Source organism: Ursus maritimus, unplaced genomic scaffold, assembly GCF_017311325.1.
Source record: "Ursus maritimus isolate PB19 unplaced genomic scaffold, ASM1731132v1 scaffold_1, whole genome shotgun sequence".
Lineage (NCBI taxonomy): Eukaryota > Metazoa > Chordata > Mammalia > Carnivora > Ursidae > Ursus > Ursus maritimus.
The window spans coordinates 52402255-52422655 of record NW_024423343.1 but is presented as its reverse complement, the minus strand read 5'-3'; the positions used below and the strand labels follow the sequence as shown (position 1 = coordinate 52422655).

Genomic DNA, 20401 nt, shown 5'->3' with positions numbered 1-20401 from the left:
ATCTATTTTGACTTGCTAAAACAAGTTCTTTCATCTTGCTTCAATTCATATTTCTCTATTAGCTGGCAGGTATGTGCAGATATACAGAAACTGATTCATAATTTACACTGGAATAGCATTATACGTATATTTATCCAAGAAAAAGAGAGAGAGAAATTTCCATAGTGTAGGCTACTTTGCCCTCTATTGTACTTGCTGCTCACACACCCAGTGTGAAAACACAAAAGAGGCAAGTGAGACTGCTGGTCCCTTAGCCTGCCTCAGTTACCAAGTGCCTCTTATAATGGGAGCATCCTGCTGGGCTGAGGATGATTCTAGTATATGTAAGCATGCATTTTCTTTTTTTTTTTTTTTAAGATTTTATTCATTTATTTGAGAGAGAGAGAGAAAATGAGTGAGGGGATGAGTAGAGGGAGAGGGAGTAGACTCCCTGCTGAGCAAGGAGCCCAATGTGGGGCTCGATCCCAGGACCCTGGGATCATGACCTGAGCCGAAGGCAGACACTTAACCAACTGAGCCACCCAGGCGCCCCATAAGCATGCAATTTGTATCACAAACTTAATCACAAGCCGAATGTGTCTTCTGGAACTCAGCCTCAGTGACAGAAAACCTAGCTTGTTCATGAAAAAACAGTTTGTAAATCTCTAATCTCTAATCCTTGCTTAGGCATTTTTCATGGATAATTTTGACTATCAGTAATTTGTACAGTAACTTCCAGCTTCAGAACCTCACCTCACCTAAGATTCAACTATACTAAACTCTCTTCATTTGAAATGTGAAGAGGTCTGGATTGGTGTCAGCAATGACAGATTCTAGTCCCAGCTCTACAACTAACTAGCTGCGTAATCCTGGGCATGTAACTATAACCTGAGTCTCAATTCCCTCATCTACATAATAAGGCAGTTGGTTCAGATGGCCTCTAAGCTCACTAATCACATGTAACCATCTATGAATCATGCATACTTTTTCAGAATTTGTTAGCCGTATATCTAGCTGTTATCATTTACCTAGAAATAGTTTATTATCCAATGGTGAATAATACAAATTAGCATTCAGCTCAGAGGATTAGGAAGGTTATTCAACACTAACACTGTCAGTTCTGCTAACTTTCCTTCCCAGAAAGTAAAAACAAACAAACAAACAAAAAAACCTGAAAATTCTCAGTTGAAGACCTCTATTTCCCCAACAGAAGAAACAATCAGCAAGAGAATCATTAAATTACAGGCCAACATTGGAAGCAGGTATGATTAAAGTCAGTGGTTCTAAAATATAGTTTTAACCCTGTACTCTGCAAGGTGGTTTAATTCAAATAATATATTATATCAATAATGCAAATACAGGAAGAATACAAAGAATTGCTCTAAAATGTTTAAAATTCATTATATGGAGCTTAAGAGCATTATATAAGAGAGAGTTTTGTACCTTTTACCACTTCTATATTTTACAAACAAAAAAGTCTGCCCTTATTTCTCATTCTTTATTGCAGCGGCTTACAAATCTAACTGCAAATAAAAATAATCTGGGAAGCTTAAAGGATTGTAAAGGATTTTTTTTTAAAGATTTTATTTTATTTATTTGACAGAGAGAGAGATAGCCAGTGAGAGACAGAACAAAAGCAGGAGGAGTGGGAGAGGAAGAAGCAGGCTCCCAGCAGAAGAGCCCGATGTGGGGCTCAATCCCAGAACTCCAGGATCACGCCCTGAGCCGAAGGCAGACGCTTAACGACTGAGCCACCCAGGCGCCCCAAGGATTTTTTTAAAAAAGATTTCACTCATTTATTAGAGAGAGAGAGAGCATGAGCAGGGATGGGGAGGGTAGAGGGAGAAAGAGAAAGAGAATCCCAAGCAGACTCCACACTAAGCATGCAGCCCGACGCAGGGCTTGATCCCAGGACCCCAAGATTATGACCCAAGCCAAAATCAAGAGTCGGACACTTAACTAACTGAGGCACCCAGGAGCCCCAAGAATTTTTTTTTTTTTTAACGATTTGAAGTAATCTCCACACCCAATGTGGGGCTCAAATTCACAACCCCAAGGTCAAGAGTTATATGCTCCACCAACTGAGTCAGCCAGGCACCCCATTAAAGGATTTCTTTTTAAAACATCTGATCAGCAGACCTCCGAAGAACAATTTAATTAGAGTCTCTGGAGAGCATGAGAATTTTGAAAAAAATCTCCAGATGATCCTAACATGCAGTCAGACTTCAGTCTCCAAATATCACATATGGAAGAGGAAGTTGGGGAGGGAGCTTATTTTTGTTGTTGAAGTGATAGGGAGGCTCAAGCAAAAAGAAAAGTTTGTTTTGTCTTCACCCAAGAAATACAAAAAATTAAAAATCCAAGAATCTTCCATTAAAACATAAACATTTCTTACATTTTTTAAAATAAAAATGTTTTGAACTCTCAATAGCCTTCACTCAGCATATTAAAACCTACAGATTTGTATCTATATAGTGAAATAGCTATTTAAATAAAAGATGCTTTCTACTAAATTCACTTCTCTGTGTTTTCTCAAGTTGCATGGTACACAGATGCTCAGTCTTTGTGTTCCTTAAAAGTTGACAGTGCATACATTTTGGAAATCTATATCACATTACCTAGTACATTAAGAGCATAAAATAATTCTTTTATCTGCTGTTGTGTCCGAAATGATTGATTCTGGTGTTTTTAATTATAATTTCACTAATAAAAGAAGGTGACATAGCAACATACACCTTAATGACAGGAAACATTAGTACGTCAATGACAACATATCAAGATTTTTAAAAAGACACCTTTAGAGTCACCTTGGAATGCTGAGTAGGTAGTCTAAGGTAACACTCAGCTCATCCATATTTGTTTGTTCCAGGCATAATGGAATTGTCAGAATGAGGCCACTCCGTCTGTCCTTTCCTCCTATTAGAAAAAAAAAGATATAAATACAACATGTAATCGATATTAAAGCACTAAATAGATATGTTTGGGTCCAATGTTACTAAAACAAACAGTATTTAAGATATAAGTAAAAAGAACTATCTAATAGCTGCTTATTTTATATATTGTAAATGTTTATAGTAGTATAGCAAAATTATACCAAATTTAGAAAGAATAAGAGAAAAAAATCAGCCCGTGCAATCATCACTTAAACACAGCAATTATCATTTTGTTTAATTTTCTTCCATTCAGACAGCTTCTTAATGTAATCAATTCATCGAGCACCTACTGTACACCTAGCACTATAAGCATTTACAAGCAAAGTAAATTTCCAATCAACCCAGGAAGAAAGGCTTTACATCATAAGAAATAACAGTCTGAAATATGAGTTTATCTGCTAGGCTGTGTGGTATAATATATATAAAGCATTACAAAAAGGATCTAGAAAATGATAAGAGCTGTGATAAAGGTGAAAAGCTTTGTAGAAAAGTTAAGACTTAAGAAAAACAATTGTTGGAGAGGATGTGGAGAAAGGGGATCCCTCCTACATTGGTGGTGGGAATGCAAGTTGGTACAGCCACTCTGGAAAACAGTGTGGAGGTCCCTTAAAAAGTTAAAAATTGAGCTACCCTATGACCCAGCCATTGCACTACTGGGTGTTTACCCCAAAGATACAGACGTAGTGAAGAGAAGGGCCATATGCACCCCAATGTTCATAGCAGCAATGTCCACAATAACTAAATCGTGGAAGGAGCCGAGATGCCCTTCAACAGATGACTGGATTAAGATGTTGTGGTCCATATATACAATGGAATATTACTCAGCTATCAGAAGGAACGAGTTCTCAACATTTGCTGCAACATGGACGGCACTGGAGGAAATAATGCTAAGTGAAACAAGTCAAGCAGAAAGACAACTATCATATGATTTCTCTCATCTATGGAACATAAGAACTAGGATGATCAGTAGGGGAAGAAAGGGATAAAGAGAGGGGGGGTAATCAGAAGGGGGAATGAAACATGAGAGACTATGGACTATGAGAAACAAACTGAGGGCCTCAGAGGGGAGAGGGGTGGGGGAATGGGATAGACCGGTGATGGATAGTAAGGAGGGCACGTATTGCATGGTGCACTGGGTGTTATACGCAACTAATGAATCATCAAGCCTTACATCGGAAACCGGGGATGTACTGTATGGTGACTAACATAATATAATAAAAAATCATTAAAAAAAAAAAAAAAGAAAAAGAAAAAGAAAAATGAGTAGAATTTATAAACCAAGTTATAAGAGTATTAGAGTATTCTGTGATGGGGAATGATCTGAGTGAACTTAAGAGGTCAGACAGTGAACTTAAGAGGTTCTGCATTCACAAGGCAAGAAAGACAAAGTCCTGCCCAGCTGAGAAGAGCACATGGGACCTGGCTGTAGAAGCCTGAAAGCCAGGCAGTAGAACACACTAGCATTTCGTGGATGCTCAAGCCCTCTTCAATCTTCCATAAGCATTAAAATCTAACTAATACTTTCATACACACATATCTGCTTTCAAAGTTCCCCATGTGACTGACTTTGACACTGAAGTCCATTCTCTGACCCAATGGACATTTATGGCAATTTTAGAAGCTTAAAACACAGCAAATACTACTAAAGGTAAAAATTCTATATGATCTCTAGAAATCTATCACTAAAAACTGAAAGCTGTGAAGTGAAAAAAACAACTCCTATGAGTGACATGAGGGCAATTCACTATGGACCAACCACAAATGATCTTCTTTTATTAGGTTAACCATATAAATTAATGATATTCAACCAATTTGTTTAATCTGAATAAATGTAATTTCAAAATGTTGAACTTAATAGATAATCAATAGTGACTTCAACTACTCATGGTTTTTGTTCAGGTTTTGTTTTGTTTTGTTTTGTTTTTAATGGATTCCACCCATGGTTTTCAAGCTGAACCTCCCAAATGATTTTGGTTTGAAAAGTTTTCTCTATTATTAAAAAAGGTAAAAATTATTGGTTGAAAAAATTAATACTCAACAGAGACAATCGAGAAGGGTGGGCTAAAGGAAATTTCATTTGCTCCTCAAAAATTGCTAAGTTTTATGCCTACATTAAACCAAATGTGCAAAAAGTTCATATCTGAACTGTAGCATTCTGACCCACTTTGGACTTGTCTTCAGAGGACAGTTCTAACATTCAGGACTACATTTAACCTCATGTCCTCAGCTTTCACTAAGGAACAATAAAATAATTACTAGAGTAAATGAAAAAGATGGTAGAAGCCAAGAGAAAAAAAAGACTTTCAAGATAGATATGGTTGGGGTGGCTGGGTGGCTCGGTTGGTTAAGCAACTGACTCTTGGTTTCAGCTCAGGTCATGATCTCAGGGTCTTGAGATCAAGCCCTGACACTGGCTCCATGCTCAGTGGGGAGTCTGCTCAAGAATTCTCTCTCTCCCCTCTCCCTTTACCCTCACCCCGCTTGCACATGTGTGCATGCGCTCACACCCTCTAATAAATAAATAAATAAAATCTTTTTTAAAAAAGTAGAGTGAAACAACAAAATGAAATGCTGCACATAGATTAAGTGTCATAAGGATGCAAAAATTAACTGATAAAGATTACGGAAGAATAATAGTATCTACTCTTGGCAACAGTGTGGGCAAACAGGCATTTTCTTACACTGGTGGGAGAAACAGAAATTGAAACAATATTCTTAGAGGGTAATCTGACAAAACCTAACACAAATTTAAATGTAAATTCTTTTTAACAGTTCCACTTATGGGAATGTATACTGCTGAACTTGTACAAAGTGCAGGAACGATGAATAAGAATGTTTCCCGTAATACCATTAATATCAGAAAAGAATGGAGGAAACATATGCATCAACTGGTAAAGAAATAAGTTGTTTTTAAAAAAGGAAATACATTAAATAAGGAAACAAGAATACTAGTGGAATTCAAGATCTTATTTTGTCCTTTATAATCTGCATCAGAAAAACATAACAATTCAAAGAGAGATACAATATACTTTTAAAAAAGGATGTTGGTAGTGTAATGATCAAAACAATTACGATAGGATCTAAAAAAAAAGAGAGAAAGAGTAAGATAAACAAAAGTCCAAGTAACCTAAACAAGCAGGCCATAGTACCTATTCCAAAGCATCTGCAAATTTACTCAATGATCCTTAATTCCAGAAAAGCGCTATACCCAATGTACCATGCCCCTGCTCTCACACTAATAAAGTATCTTGCAGCTTCTGATTCGTAGCTGATATGCACTTTAGGTTAATAACCAGAGATAAATTCAAGCCTCTATAACCAAGTTCAGACAGTAAAAAGTGAAAACCATGTAACTGATATTTCCTAACTCCTCCAAGTGCACTGAAACTATCTCACAGGAACATGGAAAACAAAAGCTAGAATGCAGGATATCATAAAAACTAATTCTATATTTCAAAAATAATTATTTAGGTGCCGGTTAGTCAATTATTCTTGGCCCGTATTACTTCATTTTTATATAAAAAGATAGGACATCTACATCGAGGTGGTCATTTTAATCAATTACAGAATAAATACTGGCCTGCCAAGTACCGACAGTGACAGAGGTGGCTCACACAGCTATCCATTCTGATTAGAAGAGAGCTCAGAAATACCTCTGAAACGAAATCTTCACAGAAAAATGCATTTCTGTCAAACTTATCAAAGAAAGAAGTTGAAACAAATTTATACATCAAACACTTCCAATTTTAAGAAGAAAGCATACCTGAAAGGAATGCAAGTTTTTTCTTCAGAATGGGTAATATTACTGAGGCCTCCATTTTACTCCAGCAAACTTCCTCACTTCTGAAAACAAAGAAAGTTAAATGTTAACTACAAGATAATAATTATTTTGTGAAATACATACTTATGATGGCTTATCCCAAGGTGTCTCAATTTCAGCATTACTGACATTTTGAGTCAGATTATTTATTTATTTATTTTTGGGTAAGAATTGTTCTGTGCATTGTATTTTGCAGCATCCCTGGCCTCCGCTCATTAGAATACAAATAGCACCCCCCTTTCCAGGCTGTGACAACCAAAATGTCTCTAGACATTGTCAAATATTCCCTGGTAGGCAAAAATCACAGCCAGTTGAGAATCACTAGCTTAACTATTTTTGTTTGTCATTGTTGTGTTTTGTTGTTGTTTTTTTTTAAGTAGGCTCCACGCCCAACATGGGGCTCTAACTCAGGACCCTGAGATCAAGAGGCACATGCTCTATGGACAGAGCCAGCCAGGCGCCCCACTGGCTTAATTCTTTTCCGGAGCAGTACTCTTGGGGTAGAACAGTGTCTGATACATAGCAGTAATTCAATAAATTCTTGTTGAATAAAGGAATGAATGAATTACTCAAAGAGGCAATCTTTTCTCTATTGCTCTCCTTATTAATTATACAGCTTAATTCCAAATATCTAACTCTTTCGGTTCCACTACTAAATGGCTATCTCTAATTTCTCATATTTTTGCTTCTCCGTATGACATGGTAACACATCTTATCCTCATGTTTTCCTCAAGATATTTCCTAGTACACTGTTTCACAATTTTTGTCCCCACTGTTAACTGTCTCCATCTCTCCACATTCTGAATTTTTTTTACATCTCCAGGGAAAAATCTGATTAACCCAGCAGATCTCTTCCTATCAAGCTATAATTCACTGTTCTTGGTTTAGTTTTCTAGTGTTCAACTGGCTACAGACAGGGTTTATGCCTAAATACAAAATGGGACTATCCATACAAGCAAGGCCTAAGGACAAGACAGTTTACTTAAAAGGGAATTTGAACAGCGTGGGCATCTGGAGGCTTAGCCAGCCCAGTATACTACTAAAACAGGATTTTGAGAAGAGCAAGACATTTAAAAAACAAAACAAAAAAATCAAAGGTTCAATTATATAATCCACCTATACTTAGCTGCATGTCTGAGAGAGTATTCTCCAGCACATTTTATCCTTCCTTCCCCTATCCCACCTCACACCCACCCACCATCACAATATAGTGACAGCTCCTTGCAATACTCCATGAATTTGCATTTTATTTAGTGAAGCCATACTCTTTTAACAGCTTCATTTTTTTCTAATTGAGATATAACCGACATATAACATTATATTACTTTCAGGTGTACAATATGATTCAGTATTTGCATACACTGGAAAGTGATCACAGTTAAGTCTAATTAACATCCGTCACCATAGTTACAAAATTTTTTTCTTACGAAAACTTTTAACACCTGCTCTCTTAGCAATTTCAAATATGCAATATAGTAGTATAAACTCTAGTCACCACAAAGCTTACTCTCTTGAAAATAATTTTCAAGCAAAGTAGAAAATGTGACTCCACATGAAAATATATTACTTATTCAACAAAAATTTGCCATGAACTTATTAACCCATTTCAGATCCTGTGTTATCAACTGGAGCTAAAAACTCAAGTCACAGCCCTGCCCTGAAAAATAAAAAGTCTTTCAAGAAAAAAAACTCAGATATTAAACAAAAAAAGATGTGGTCTTAGTATATGTCAAATAATGACCAATTAAACAGATTGCTTAAATGTATTATTTTACAGCTTCTGTGTATACAACTGAAAAAAAAAAAATCACCATTATTTCTACCCATCCACAAAGAAAAAATCACTATCAAACTAAATAGGATATATTTTTCTCAAGTTTTATTCTTAAATATTTGTTTGCAATTTGTTCTACATCAGCCCCGGCTGGCCTACAACTACTAGGAAACAGGATGGAAAAGCTCACATTATGTATTTTAAATCTACAATCAGTAGAGGAGCGCCTGGGTGGCTCAGTTGGTTGAGTGTCTGCCTTTGGCTCAGATCATGATCCCAGGGTCTTGGGATGAAGCCCCATGTCAGGCTCCCTGCTCAGTGGAGAGTTTGCTTCTCCCCCTCCTTCTGCCCCTCCCCCCACTTGTGCTCTCTCTTTCTCTCTCACTGTCTCTCAAATAAATGAAATCTTTAAAAAAAATAAAAATAAATAAAATAAAACCAGTAGCAGTTCACACTTCCAGATCAATATCTTAAACTGATGAGTCAGTTACCCAGCTCTACAAAAACCAGACAGCTCAGCTTCATATCTATGGTCCCTCCTCTTATTACCACCTTGTCAGAGACCAGATTTGAAAACTTGATAATGTGGGGGTTCAGAGTGAGTTGCCCCCAGATACGCCACTTGGACAGTCAGATTATTTTGAGCTAAAAACAAAAATAATCAGGGCCCAAAAGACACAGAAATTTTGACATTCCCCCTAATTGCCTAAAAGAACTTAGATAAAGGACCTGCTCCAGGAAGAGAGCTATCACTATAGATAACCACATTATAATATGAACTCAGGGCAGTAGACAGGCAGGAACTTAAGCAAACTTTATCTTTGATTAAAGTTCTCTCTATAACTTACTGTTTCTATAGGGCCCAACATTTGTTACCAAACATTTACTCTTTTTTATCTTCCTGTGAATTGCTCTCCTACCCCTTTCTCGTAAGTTCAGGATGACACATATACCTCATTTTGCCTGGCTGTCTTTAGAATCTCATAATTATGTGGATTCCCTATAGGTAATTAATTTGATTTTCTTCTGTCAATCTGTCTCACGTCAATTTAATTCTCAGACCACCTCCAGGGCCCTTGGGTGGCTTAGTCAGTTAAACATCTGCCTTTGGTTCAAGTATTTACTATAAGCCATGCATTGTTTGTATGATTTATTTGTATTAACTTATTTAATCCTTGTGATATTTCTATGAGGTAAGTATCATTATCAACCCCATTTTACAGAAGAATTAACTGGGGCTTAGACAGGTTAAACATTGCCCAGCATCTCACAGCTAGTACGTGGGAAGTTAGGATTCATACCCAGGCAATATATTCCAGTAATGATATTCTCACATTAAATTATCAACTTACTAGTAAAACAGCTCTGAAAATATCCAGTATTATCTGGCCAAATGAACAAGATGGGGCTCTACACTATATACAAAATTAAATACATATATATATATACATATATACATATATGTATATATGTATATATATGATATATACATATGTGCTACTGTCTTAATTCATGGTAAGGCACCATAACTTTTGCCTACCATTGCTTCTACAATCAACAGTGCAAATGGCAAGTGATATAAGAATTGTTATAAAAAATTTTGACCTAAGAGACCCCCTATAAGCTGGAAACAAGAGAACTACTGCTCTAGGTTGTCAATGGGATGCTGCCACAGAAGAATTTCAACCTTGAAGGGGTAATACAGATACAGGAACAACCTGGTCACAGAAACAGAACTGGATTTCTAATCAAAATTTTCCTGTGGCATGAGCACAGACTGACTCAACTGCCTTTGGTTCCTTCCTATTTTCTGAGCCTATTTCTTCATCCTTCTTATCAATTCTGTAGTTATATAACAACCTTCCAATAAATCCCTTTTCTGCTTAAGTTAGCTAGAATACCCTTCTTGTTTAGTCAACAGAGAAACCTGTCTGGTATAGGAAGCAAAACCGTAATTCAGAGTCTAGTAGATGATGTATACAATCAGTTAATGCTTCTTTTTTTTTAATCCTTTGCCATTTATTCTGAATGAAAATGTCCATAAATTTACCTTGACACACTATGATATCCAGAAGCAATATTATTTTTTGACACGGTCTCCTGAGAGATGGATGTTTTTTATCCAAACTTTCCATTACTTTACAGAACCATCCCAGCATGACAAAATACTAAGATTTTTTTTAATCAAACGGCTTTTCTTTTTTTTAAGAACATGTTGAAAGTGATGAAAAAGTAGTTTAATGAGAAATGGGTATGTAGGCTACTTCAAATGACCTCATGGATAAAATGTAAAGCAGCCAAGAAATGAAAGCTGCTGGAACACCTACCCGGGTAGCTCAGTTGGTTAAGTGTCTGACTCTTGCTTTTGGTTCAGGTCACGATCTCAGGGTCATGAGAACAAGCCCTGCATCAGGCTCCACACTGGGTGAGGAGCCTGCTTAAGATTCTGTCTCTCTCTTATGGCTAACAGACACATTAAAAAAATGCTCAGCATCATTTATCATCAGGGAAATACAAATCAATACCACAATGAGATGTGGTTAGTCAGAACGGCTAAAATTAACAAGTCAGGAAATAACAGATGTTGACGAGGATGTGGAGAAAGGGGAATCCTCTTAACTGTTGGTGGAAATGCAAGCTGGTACACAGAGTGCAGCCACTCTGGAAAACAGTATGGAGGTTCCACCAAAAGTTAAAAATAGTACCCTACGACCCAGCAATTGAACTATGAGGTATTTATCCAAAGGATACAAACACAGTGATTCTAAGGGGCATCTGCACCCCAATGTTTATAGCAGCAATGTCCACAATAGCCACACTATGGAAAGAGCCGAGATGTTCATTGACAGATGAATGGATAAAGATGTGGTATACACATGCACGCACATACACACACACACTGTAATATTACTTAGCCATCCAAAAGAACAAAATCTTGCCATTTGCAACAATGTGGATGGGACTAGACGGTATTATGCTAAGAAAAATAAGTCACTCAGAGAAAGACAAATACTATATGATTTCACTCATATGCAGAAGAAACAAAACAGATCAACACAGGGGAAGGGAAGGAAAAATAAAAACAGAGAGGGAGGAAAACCATGAGAGACTCTTAACTTTAGTTAACAAACTAAGGTCTTGCTGGAGGGGAGGTAGGTTTGGGGGCGGGGGGTAATTGGGTGATGGGCATTAAGGAGAGCACGTGATGTGATGAGCACTGGGTGTTATATGCGACTGAAGAATCACTAAATTCTACCCCTGAAACTAATAATACAGTATTCATTACCTAAATTGAATATAAATTTAAAAAAATTTATTTTATTTTATTTTATTTATTTATTTGACAGAGAGAGAGACAGCCAGCGAGAGAGAGGGAACACAAGCAGGGGGAGTGGGAGAGGAAGAAGCAGGCTCTCAGAGAAAGAGCCCGACGTGGGGCTCGATCCCAGCGCTCTGGGATCACGCCCTGAGCCGAAGGCAGACGCTTAATGACTGAGCCACCCAGACGCCCCTCAACTTAAAAAATTTTTAAAAAGGTTCTCTCACTCCCTCTCCCTTTGCCCCTCACTCTCTCTAGAAAAAAACTTTAAAAAATAAAAAAAATTTATAAAAAGAAAGATGTGATGTTTACCCTTCTAGAGTCTCCTTTCCACCAATCTCTCATTGCCATCACAAAAGAGATGGGTAATGAAAAATGATTACTGTACTAATTCCAATTAAATAGTTCTTCAAAAGTTATTTATTTTAGGTTTTTCAACTCATTAGCACAACCATAAAAAAAATGTGCCTATCTCTGGTTATCTTCTATATCTCACAAAATAGTTGAAAGTACAAAACACACACAAAAAAAACCCCACAAAAAATAAAATCTTGCAAAATACAACCATCCACTACCATCACCACAATAAAATGTTACATAACACAAAGGTATCTGTTTATGCTCTTCTCCAGTAAGATAGATACAGACCATTATTTTTTTTTAAGATTTTATTTATTTATTTGACAGAGAGACAGCCAGTGAGAGAAGGAACACAAGCAGGGGGAGTGGGAGAGGAAGAAGCAGGCTCCCAGCGGAGGAGCCTGACGTGGGGCTCGATCCCAGAACGCCGGGATCACGCCCTGAGCTGAAGGCAGACGCTTAACGACTGCACTACCCAGGCGCCCCAGACCATTATTTTTTTTACAAGAAGCTTATTCAATCTAAATATATCTGAGTGTATCATATTCTCAAAGAAGAAAAGAAGCCAATGATGAACATTTACCTGATATTAATTAATTAATAAAGCAAGGAAAATAATTTTCTTAAAAACTTGCTAAATGAAGCAAGTTAAAAAATGGAAGAATTAAACAATTCACAACATGCTTAACAAAAACATGTCATATTTCATATATGGTCATTTAAAATGACCTATTTTGTCACAATTTATTAAATACAAAAGAGGCAGAAAGTCAGAGTTTATAGCAGATGAGATGCCTTGGAGTCAAGTAAATATAAAGAAAAATGTGCAACCATGACTGCATGTTACCTTCAACTAAAAGCAAGAAACACTGAAGTCAATTATTACCATTCCTGGGTGCAAAATAATCCTACCTAAAACAGAGCCCTTATTAAGTACATTCATACTGTTGTGCAGTTATCACCCCATCCATCTCCAGAATTTTTTTCACCTTGCAAAACTGAAACTCTGTTCCCATTAAACAACTCTTCATTTTCCCCTCCCCCAACCCACCTTCCCCATCCCACAATCATTCTCTTCTCTTTCTCTAGGAATTTCACTACCCTAAGTAAATCGGACGAGTGGGAAAATAAATAAATAAACAGAACCGTTTACAATTAGAGATGATGAATTCTGAGAACTAGATATGTAAAGGAGACCAAGTTTCAACTAATATTTTTATCCATCTTCCACTTTGAACATCTCTCCCAAGATCCTGGAGCATTAAAAGAGGAAAATTGGATCAGTCAAATAGGTAAACTGGTATCTTGTCTTCCCAAGGCCAGAGATCATCACTGATTTATCTTTGTATTTACTCACTCATTCATTGTTCATTTAACAAAACTATAATAAGCACCTAATAGATCTGGGCAACGCTAGGTGCTAGATAGACCTGGTATTCAAAAAATATCTAATAAATGAATATATGAATATATAAATAAACAAATGAAGAAATATATGAAACAAACACCCTACAAATCCTAACATTATCCCAAGTGTAGGGCAATCATAGGATCATATGTGCATGCTTTGTCCTTCAAAGCAGCTCCTCCCAGTTTCTTTCTACTGGGGCAGTTGCCACAGATTCAGCGGATATATCAACTGCTTGATGCTGGAAAAAGGCAGGGCCGTGATGGTGGTTAGATGGACATCAATGGTGCTACCAACGGGCAGCCATTAGAGGGCAGCAGAGGATGTGCTGAGCATCAGGAAACGAGGACTGCAAGCCTTTTAATCAAGCCTGGGCAAATTACACTTCATAACAGATTGTAATTGATGATATGAGTGGGTGCACTGGAACTCCTCTCTCAGTAAGTATAAATCAACCAGTTTATTTGGAAAATTTAGTTAGATTCTTCAAAGAGCTTTAACAACCAGTGAAAACCCATTAGGACAGCCTAAGGCTAACTAAATCATCTCTAATAAATCCAAATCATGTAGACACATAATGGCAATGAACAAAATCAGAATGCTGGCTCCTTAGTCTGCATTTCCAGAAGAAATACTACAGCTGTCCTTAAATTCAGATTAGAAATACCTTCAACTGTTGTTATGAAGTAAGAGTAATCTTGGGAGATGAAAACAAGCAAGCACACATAGAGATACTATTTAACTGGGTTCATCACTCTACATATCCATATATAAAATTATGCAGAAATAAACATTATCCAACTTTATAATAATACAACAGTGAAGCAGATCAAGAGTTGAAAATTTATGTAAGTTTTTGTTATGCCAGTGAATGATTATTAATCTGGTTTTATAATAATATTGACAATTCTAAATGAAAGAATAAAAATTCTTTTGAATAGATTTTAAATAAAAGTGATAAAATAATGGTCAACTTCCACCATAATACACATCTAGCCAAAACTATAATTTCTCTAAATAAAACTGAAAGCTAAAGTATCACTGTATAATATCATTTTTACAAATGTACCAGGACCTAGTTTATTCAGTAAGGGAGGGAGAAAGGAAGAAAGGTTAGAGAAATATTTTGAGTTTGCTATGAAAATATCAATAATCTACCTCAAAAGACAGAAAAAATTCTATATTAAATTCAGTTGGACATTAAAAGTCGTGTAACTAAACCTCTAAAATTCAAGTCTACTGTTAAAGGTAATAAAAGCCCACCACTTAAAAACTCTCTTCAAAAACAATAAAAGCAACTACTCCTACACCTCCCTTCTTGCCCTGCCCCTTTTCCAAAGGAGCCAGTGACACTGTTATCTACAAGGTCAGAAACATAGGGAAGTCGGTTCCTTAAGGATTTCTCCACAACTCTAGCTATTCTACCAAACCCTTAGCAGCTGCAAACCTCCATTTTTTGAAAGTACAACTTTAAAAATTCCTTTACTGTATGAATTTTTCAAATCTTTGGTTCTTCTTGTCTGTGTAGTGATAAATTCTCAGGAGTTTGGCTGCTTCTTCACCAAAAGTAGGGAAGAGCAGGAAAAGGGAATATTGCTTTAGCAAAGTGAATCACACTTGAAGAATTCCAGGAAGGTAAAGATATTTCTGGCAACCCCAGCTATAAAGTACCCCATGGCTAAAGCCTCTTTATACACTTCCAAAGCTCTCAGATGAGCTCTCTATCTGCATGGTTTCTTCAGCCTTCCCGAGCTCCAAGAAGCCTGGACCACTTCCTTCTCCTGGGTAATGAATATGTCCATCAAGTTCACATGGCTGGGCAGGTCTCCCTCCATCACCAGAAGAAGAAGCCCATCCAGCCATAATAACTTTACAAACTCATGGTCTCATTTCTGAATTCCAACCATTCTTCACCTGCTATAGGTATCTCCTGCCCTTCTCTTCATCTCAGGACTTCTCTGGGTAATCTCCAAACCTGTTCTCTCTTAACCTTTACCCTAGGAAGAAGTGTTCTTCCTCTATCCTTGACAAAGACATACACACCTTTCATTGAACTGATCTCACACAAAATCCAATATCCCAGATGTTAAGTCTAATGGATTTGAACAAAGCTTCATTCGTATCATCAGATTCCTATTTCCAAAGAATTGGCATAAAAATTAATTTTTAGTATCCAATTATTTATATGTTGGATACCACACATTCACAAGAGAACTTTTGTTCCACTGAAATATACATATAACACAAACTGAGATTTTGGCGCTATCACATTTTTTGTTTATACAATGTCAACATAAGGCACATATCAAACACCACACTGGAAAAAAAAGAACACACAAATAGGGGCACCTGGGTGGCTCAGTCGGTTAAGTGCCTTCGGCTCCAGTCATGATCCCAGGGTTCTGGGATCAAGCCTCACATCGGGCTCCCTGCTCAGCAGGGATCCTGCTTCTCCCTCTCCCCTCCCTGATGCTTGTGCTTTCCCTCTCTCTCTCAAATAAATAAATCTAAAAAAATATAAATATATGAAAACACAAATAGCAGAGAACCATTATTTCATACATGTTAATAGTTTTTTAAATAAATAAATACATCCCCACAAAAACTTACACACAAATGTTCATGGCAGTACTATTCATAACACTCAAGACAATGGAAACACACGTCAATTTCGAATGGATAAACAAAATGTGGTACATCCATATAATGGAATACTATTTGACAAGAAAAAGGAACGAAGTAATGACACACAATATAACATGAATGAACTTTAAAAACTAGTATGTTTTTAAGGTCACATATTACATGATTCCATTTATATGAAATATCCAAAACTGCCAAATTCATAGGGACAGAAAGTAAATTAGTGGTTGCCTAGGGCTAGAGTACGTATGGGGAACTACTGGTAATGAGCATGAGGATTCTTTCTTCAGGTGATGAAAGTGTAAAATCAAATTGTGGTGATAATTCCACATATCAACTAAAAAAATCACTGAATTGTACACTTAAAATGGATGAATTCTACGGCATGTAAATTTATCTCAATAAAGCTGTTAAAAGTAACTTAAAAAATAAACAATTGCCCATTCTGTAGATTAGGGAAATCTGGATGAAAAAAATAAATACTTTAAGTACTAAAAAATAAATACAAAAAATATGTAAGCAGTATGTTCCAGGAAGTCTGTAAAATGAATTGCATATGCTGAGCAATTTATCCCCAACTTCCACTATACTTAAAACACATTGCTATGAAAGAACTTCAGCTGCAGAGACAAATTTTGTTCAACACTGTATATACTGGCTGGGTCAAACAGTAAGAATAAAGATTAAGTGGATTAAACAGAGAGAAGAAAGAAGAGTATAAGCAATAATGTTCATACCACTTTTATGTTCATAGATGCCCAAACTTCCTATCACCTTAAGTAAATTGGTACTAAAAAGGGGACTGAGATTTGCTTTTTTACATTTAACCTATAAGGAGAGATTTATGAATTAATGTCTTACCTCTTAGAATATCTCAAAGTTTTCACACCAACACACATAAAGACATCCAAGATTTGATTAAAGGTTACATAATTATTCCTTTCAATGGTATCATGTTTTAAAACAAATCAAGACTGCTTTTGAGAAAAGTATAAAATGTGCCTTTGAACCAAAACAGTACTAAGACTGTTCTGTAGGCCCTAAATATCAAAGGCTTAAAACTGAATGCAAGTCACTTTAAAGAATCACCTACCCTGTAAGGAAGAATCTTAGTTACCTGTGTATTTCCTTATACCTCCAAATAAAAATAACAATGAGTAACATTACTAGAATGTTCTATAAAGCAGTGTCCTAAACACTCTGCATTCATTGCTTCATTTATAACACACAACAATACTGTTAGAAGTAGTGTTGTCACCATTTAACAGCTTAGTAAACTAGGCTTAGTGAGATGAAGAGAGGTTACCCTGCCCAAAGTCAGGTAGCTCACAAACAGCAGAACTAGCATTTAAACCTAAGGCTGGGTCCAAGGTCTAAGCACATTACTTCTCATGCTCTTGTTTAATATGAATAAAGGTCTTTAACAGCTCTTGAATAAAATTGCTCATTTTAAAAATATAATGACACAAAGGTTATACTTGTTAAGAGTCTCTTATCTTCTAACAACATACTTTAATATCTGCAAATGAAGTGTGTCTGGGATTTACGTCAATAACGGGAGGGGCATACATGGAATAAAATTGGCCATGTGTTGATAACTGTTGGAAGTAGAGGATACGTAAACAGTGGTTCATTTTACTATTCTGTTTTGGTATGTTTGAAAATGTCTACGATAAAATAAAAAGATTCAATCTTTAAACATGCCAATACTGTAAAAGAGGAAGCTACAATCCTTTATAAAAATTTTTTGCATTTAGCAATATTTTATTTCAAAATCAAGACGACACAGGAAATAGACTACACATAATTTTAAAATATTTACATACTCACCATTATATTCTAAAACCCTTTATGGAGAAAGATCTGAGTATTTGATGCTGAGGAGGAGACCAATTCTGTCAGAAGCAGAAACCAAAATATAAAAAGAAGCAGGCAGGCAGGCAGAATCCTTGCTTCTGCTGCTTTGTTGGCACTGGAGAACTTTTGTTCCCGGTTTCTTCAGGTCTTTCTTATTTTATGACTGGGGTCATTTCTTCAGTGGTCTCCCCCTCCCTCTACCACCATCACCATATCATACTCTGTTTTTAAGTGAATAAATTATTAAGAAAAGGGTTTGTCCACAATAGGCATTCACCATCATGTGTGAACAGCAGTGGCTGGTCAAAGACAGGCAGATTATTAATTAAATATATTGTTTAAACCTAAAACAGAGTCCAAAGGTTTTGCATGCAATATATTTCAACAGTTAAGAGCACAGTTCCAAATTTAATAACAATTTATTTTATTTTAGCTACATAGTCAATAGAACCAAAAAGGTTATTTCTGAAATCTAAAGTAGGTGTTGCATTTGGATTTGTTTGAATGTGTGTGTTTGCCTAGGACAACGCCTGGCACATGACCAATGCACAGTATTTGCCGAATTAACTCCCTTCTAGTGATCCTGCCAAGGCTTTCTCATTTAAGAGTCACCGGGCAGAATAATTAGGAAACAGGAGAAAGAGTAAGAGAAAACAAGCTTAGGTAATTTTAAACTTGACAAAGCACTATGAATAGAACATGCATTTACTTTGAGCAGAATATTAAATTACATAGTTCAGGAAACATCTTGGGACCTGGCCCATCAGGATCATGAATGGAAAGAGGCACTTTATAAAGCCCACTTTACGTTACAACCCATTCTAACTTCTGGCTTTTAGAACTGGCTTATTTAACTTTACACCTTTAGAGCCTAAGTGAGTTTTCATTACCTATATTTCAACACTTGGAAAAAAATCACTAAATATAACATGAACATTTTTCCATTTTCTGAACTATATCTTCACTTTTATTACAATATTCACCATCATCCCCTCCTCCAACTAACTCATTTTCTTACTTTAATATCTATAAATACTTTCCAGCTCCTAGTTCTTTTTTGCAATATTTAGATGGCTCCTGATTCTAGCACCCACATTTTACTGGGCAGATTATGCAGATTATCTGATCTGTAAAATTCACAAAAGAACCATAGAAGACACTCTGGGATTCCTCTAGATAGTCAAAAAGAGGTTTTTGCTAGCAAATATATATATATATATATATTTTAGGATTTCATTTATTTATTTTAGAGAGAAAGACAGCATGCATGCATGCAAGCAGGGGGAGGAGCAGAGGGGAAAGAATCTCAAACAGACTCCACACTGAGCGCAGAGCCCTACATGGGGCTCAATCCCACAACCCAAGCTGAAACCAAAAGCCGGATGCTTAAGTGACTGAGCCACCCAGGTGCCCCTTTACTAGCAAATATCTCTAATAATTGAGGCAATGTAATTTTTGCCATCATCTAATATTATACTCTAAAATGTGAGATTGTGACCACAGCAACAAATCAAAATTTTTTAAATGGGAAACAGTGGCGATTGTTTAAAAAATGATCGAGTTTAAAAGGGCTTTCCTGAAGTGATCAGTGCTTCTAGCACAAAAGCACACCACTTAGGTAGGAGGCACCAAAGCAGCACTTCCCATTTTTAATGACTTCAATACTGTTTGAGGAGCTCCTGAAAACAAGCAGAGTCAGCAGGTGTCATGATTAAGACTGAAGTCAGACTGAGAAAGGGTCAAATCCTAACTCTGTCCCTTATTAGCTGTGACAAGTTGCTTTACCTCTCACACCCTGGTTTCAGTACCTGAAGAGGGCCCAGCTGCATTTCTGTGTGGGGTGATAGGCCAGAATTCTTTAAATCCTATCCTTTTCACTTAAGCTCATTACACTGGCTTCAGTGCTTAAAATTAAAGGAACCACACCTATCAGCCTTCCAGAGCCCTTTCCTACGATTGATTCTTACACCTCCCAGCAATCTACCACATATCTACCACAGAGGCAAACTGAGGGACACACAATCCTTTCCCCTACAAGAAGAAATAAAGACATCTATCAAACTATATTTTGCTACAGTGACAGAGAGTGTACTCTTGATTTAGTATTCTTCTTATAAGACCTCCCTAAAACATCATCCTTGCTCACAGAAATGCAAAGGCACAAGCAATCTTAATCTATATAAGGCTACTATAAAAAATGAAATCAGAAAAATTAAGCTGATGAAAAGTACCCCCCAAACAACAACGAAGCAGAAAACTTTAATACACATCCCAAACTGAATTACATCTCTTTAAATGGGCATTTGGA

General features: G+C 36.5%; 1 protein-coding gene across 2 annotated transcripts in view; it reads right to left on the bottom strand.

Annotated features, from left to right (window-relative positions):
* The window catches only part of SESTD1 (SEC14 and spectrin domain containing 1), a 143803-nt gene that overhangs the window by 91903 nt on the left and 31499 nt on the right, over window positions 1-20401 (bottom strand). For both annotated transcript variants that reach the window (XM_040643332.1, XM_040643330.1), the window contains 2 exons: window positions 6676-6755; window positions 2787-2895 (listed from right to left, as the gene is read on the bottom strand). In XM_040643332.1, the coding sequence (XP_040499266.1) occupies window positions 2787-2895; window positions 6676-6730 (164 nt within the window). In that variant the 5' untranslated portion in view covers window positions 6731-6755. The remainder of the gene's footprint in view (window positions 1-2786; window positions 2896-6675; window positions 6756-20401) is intronic.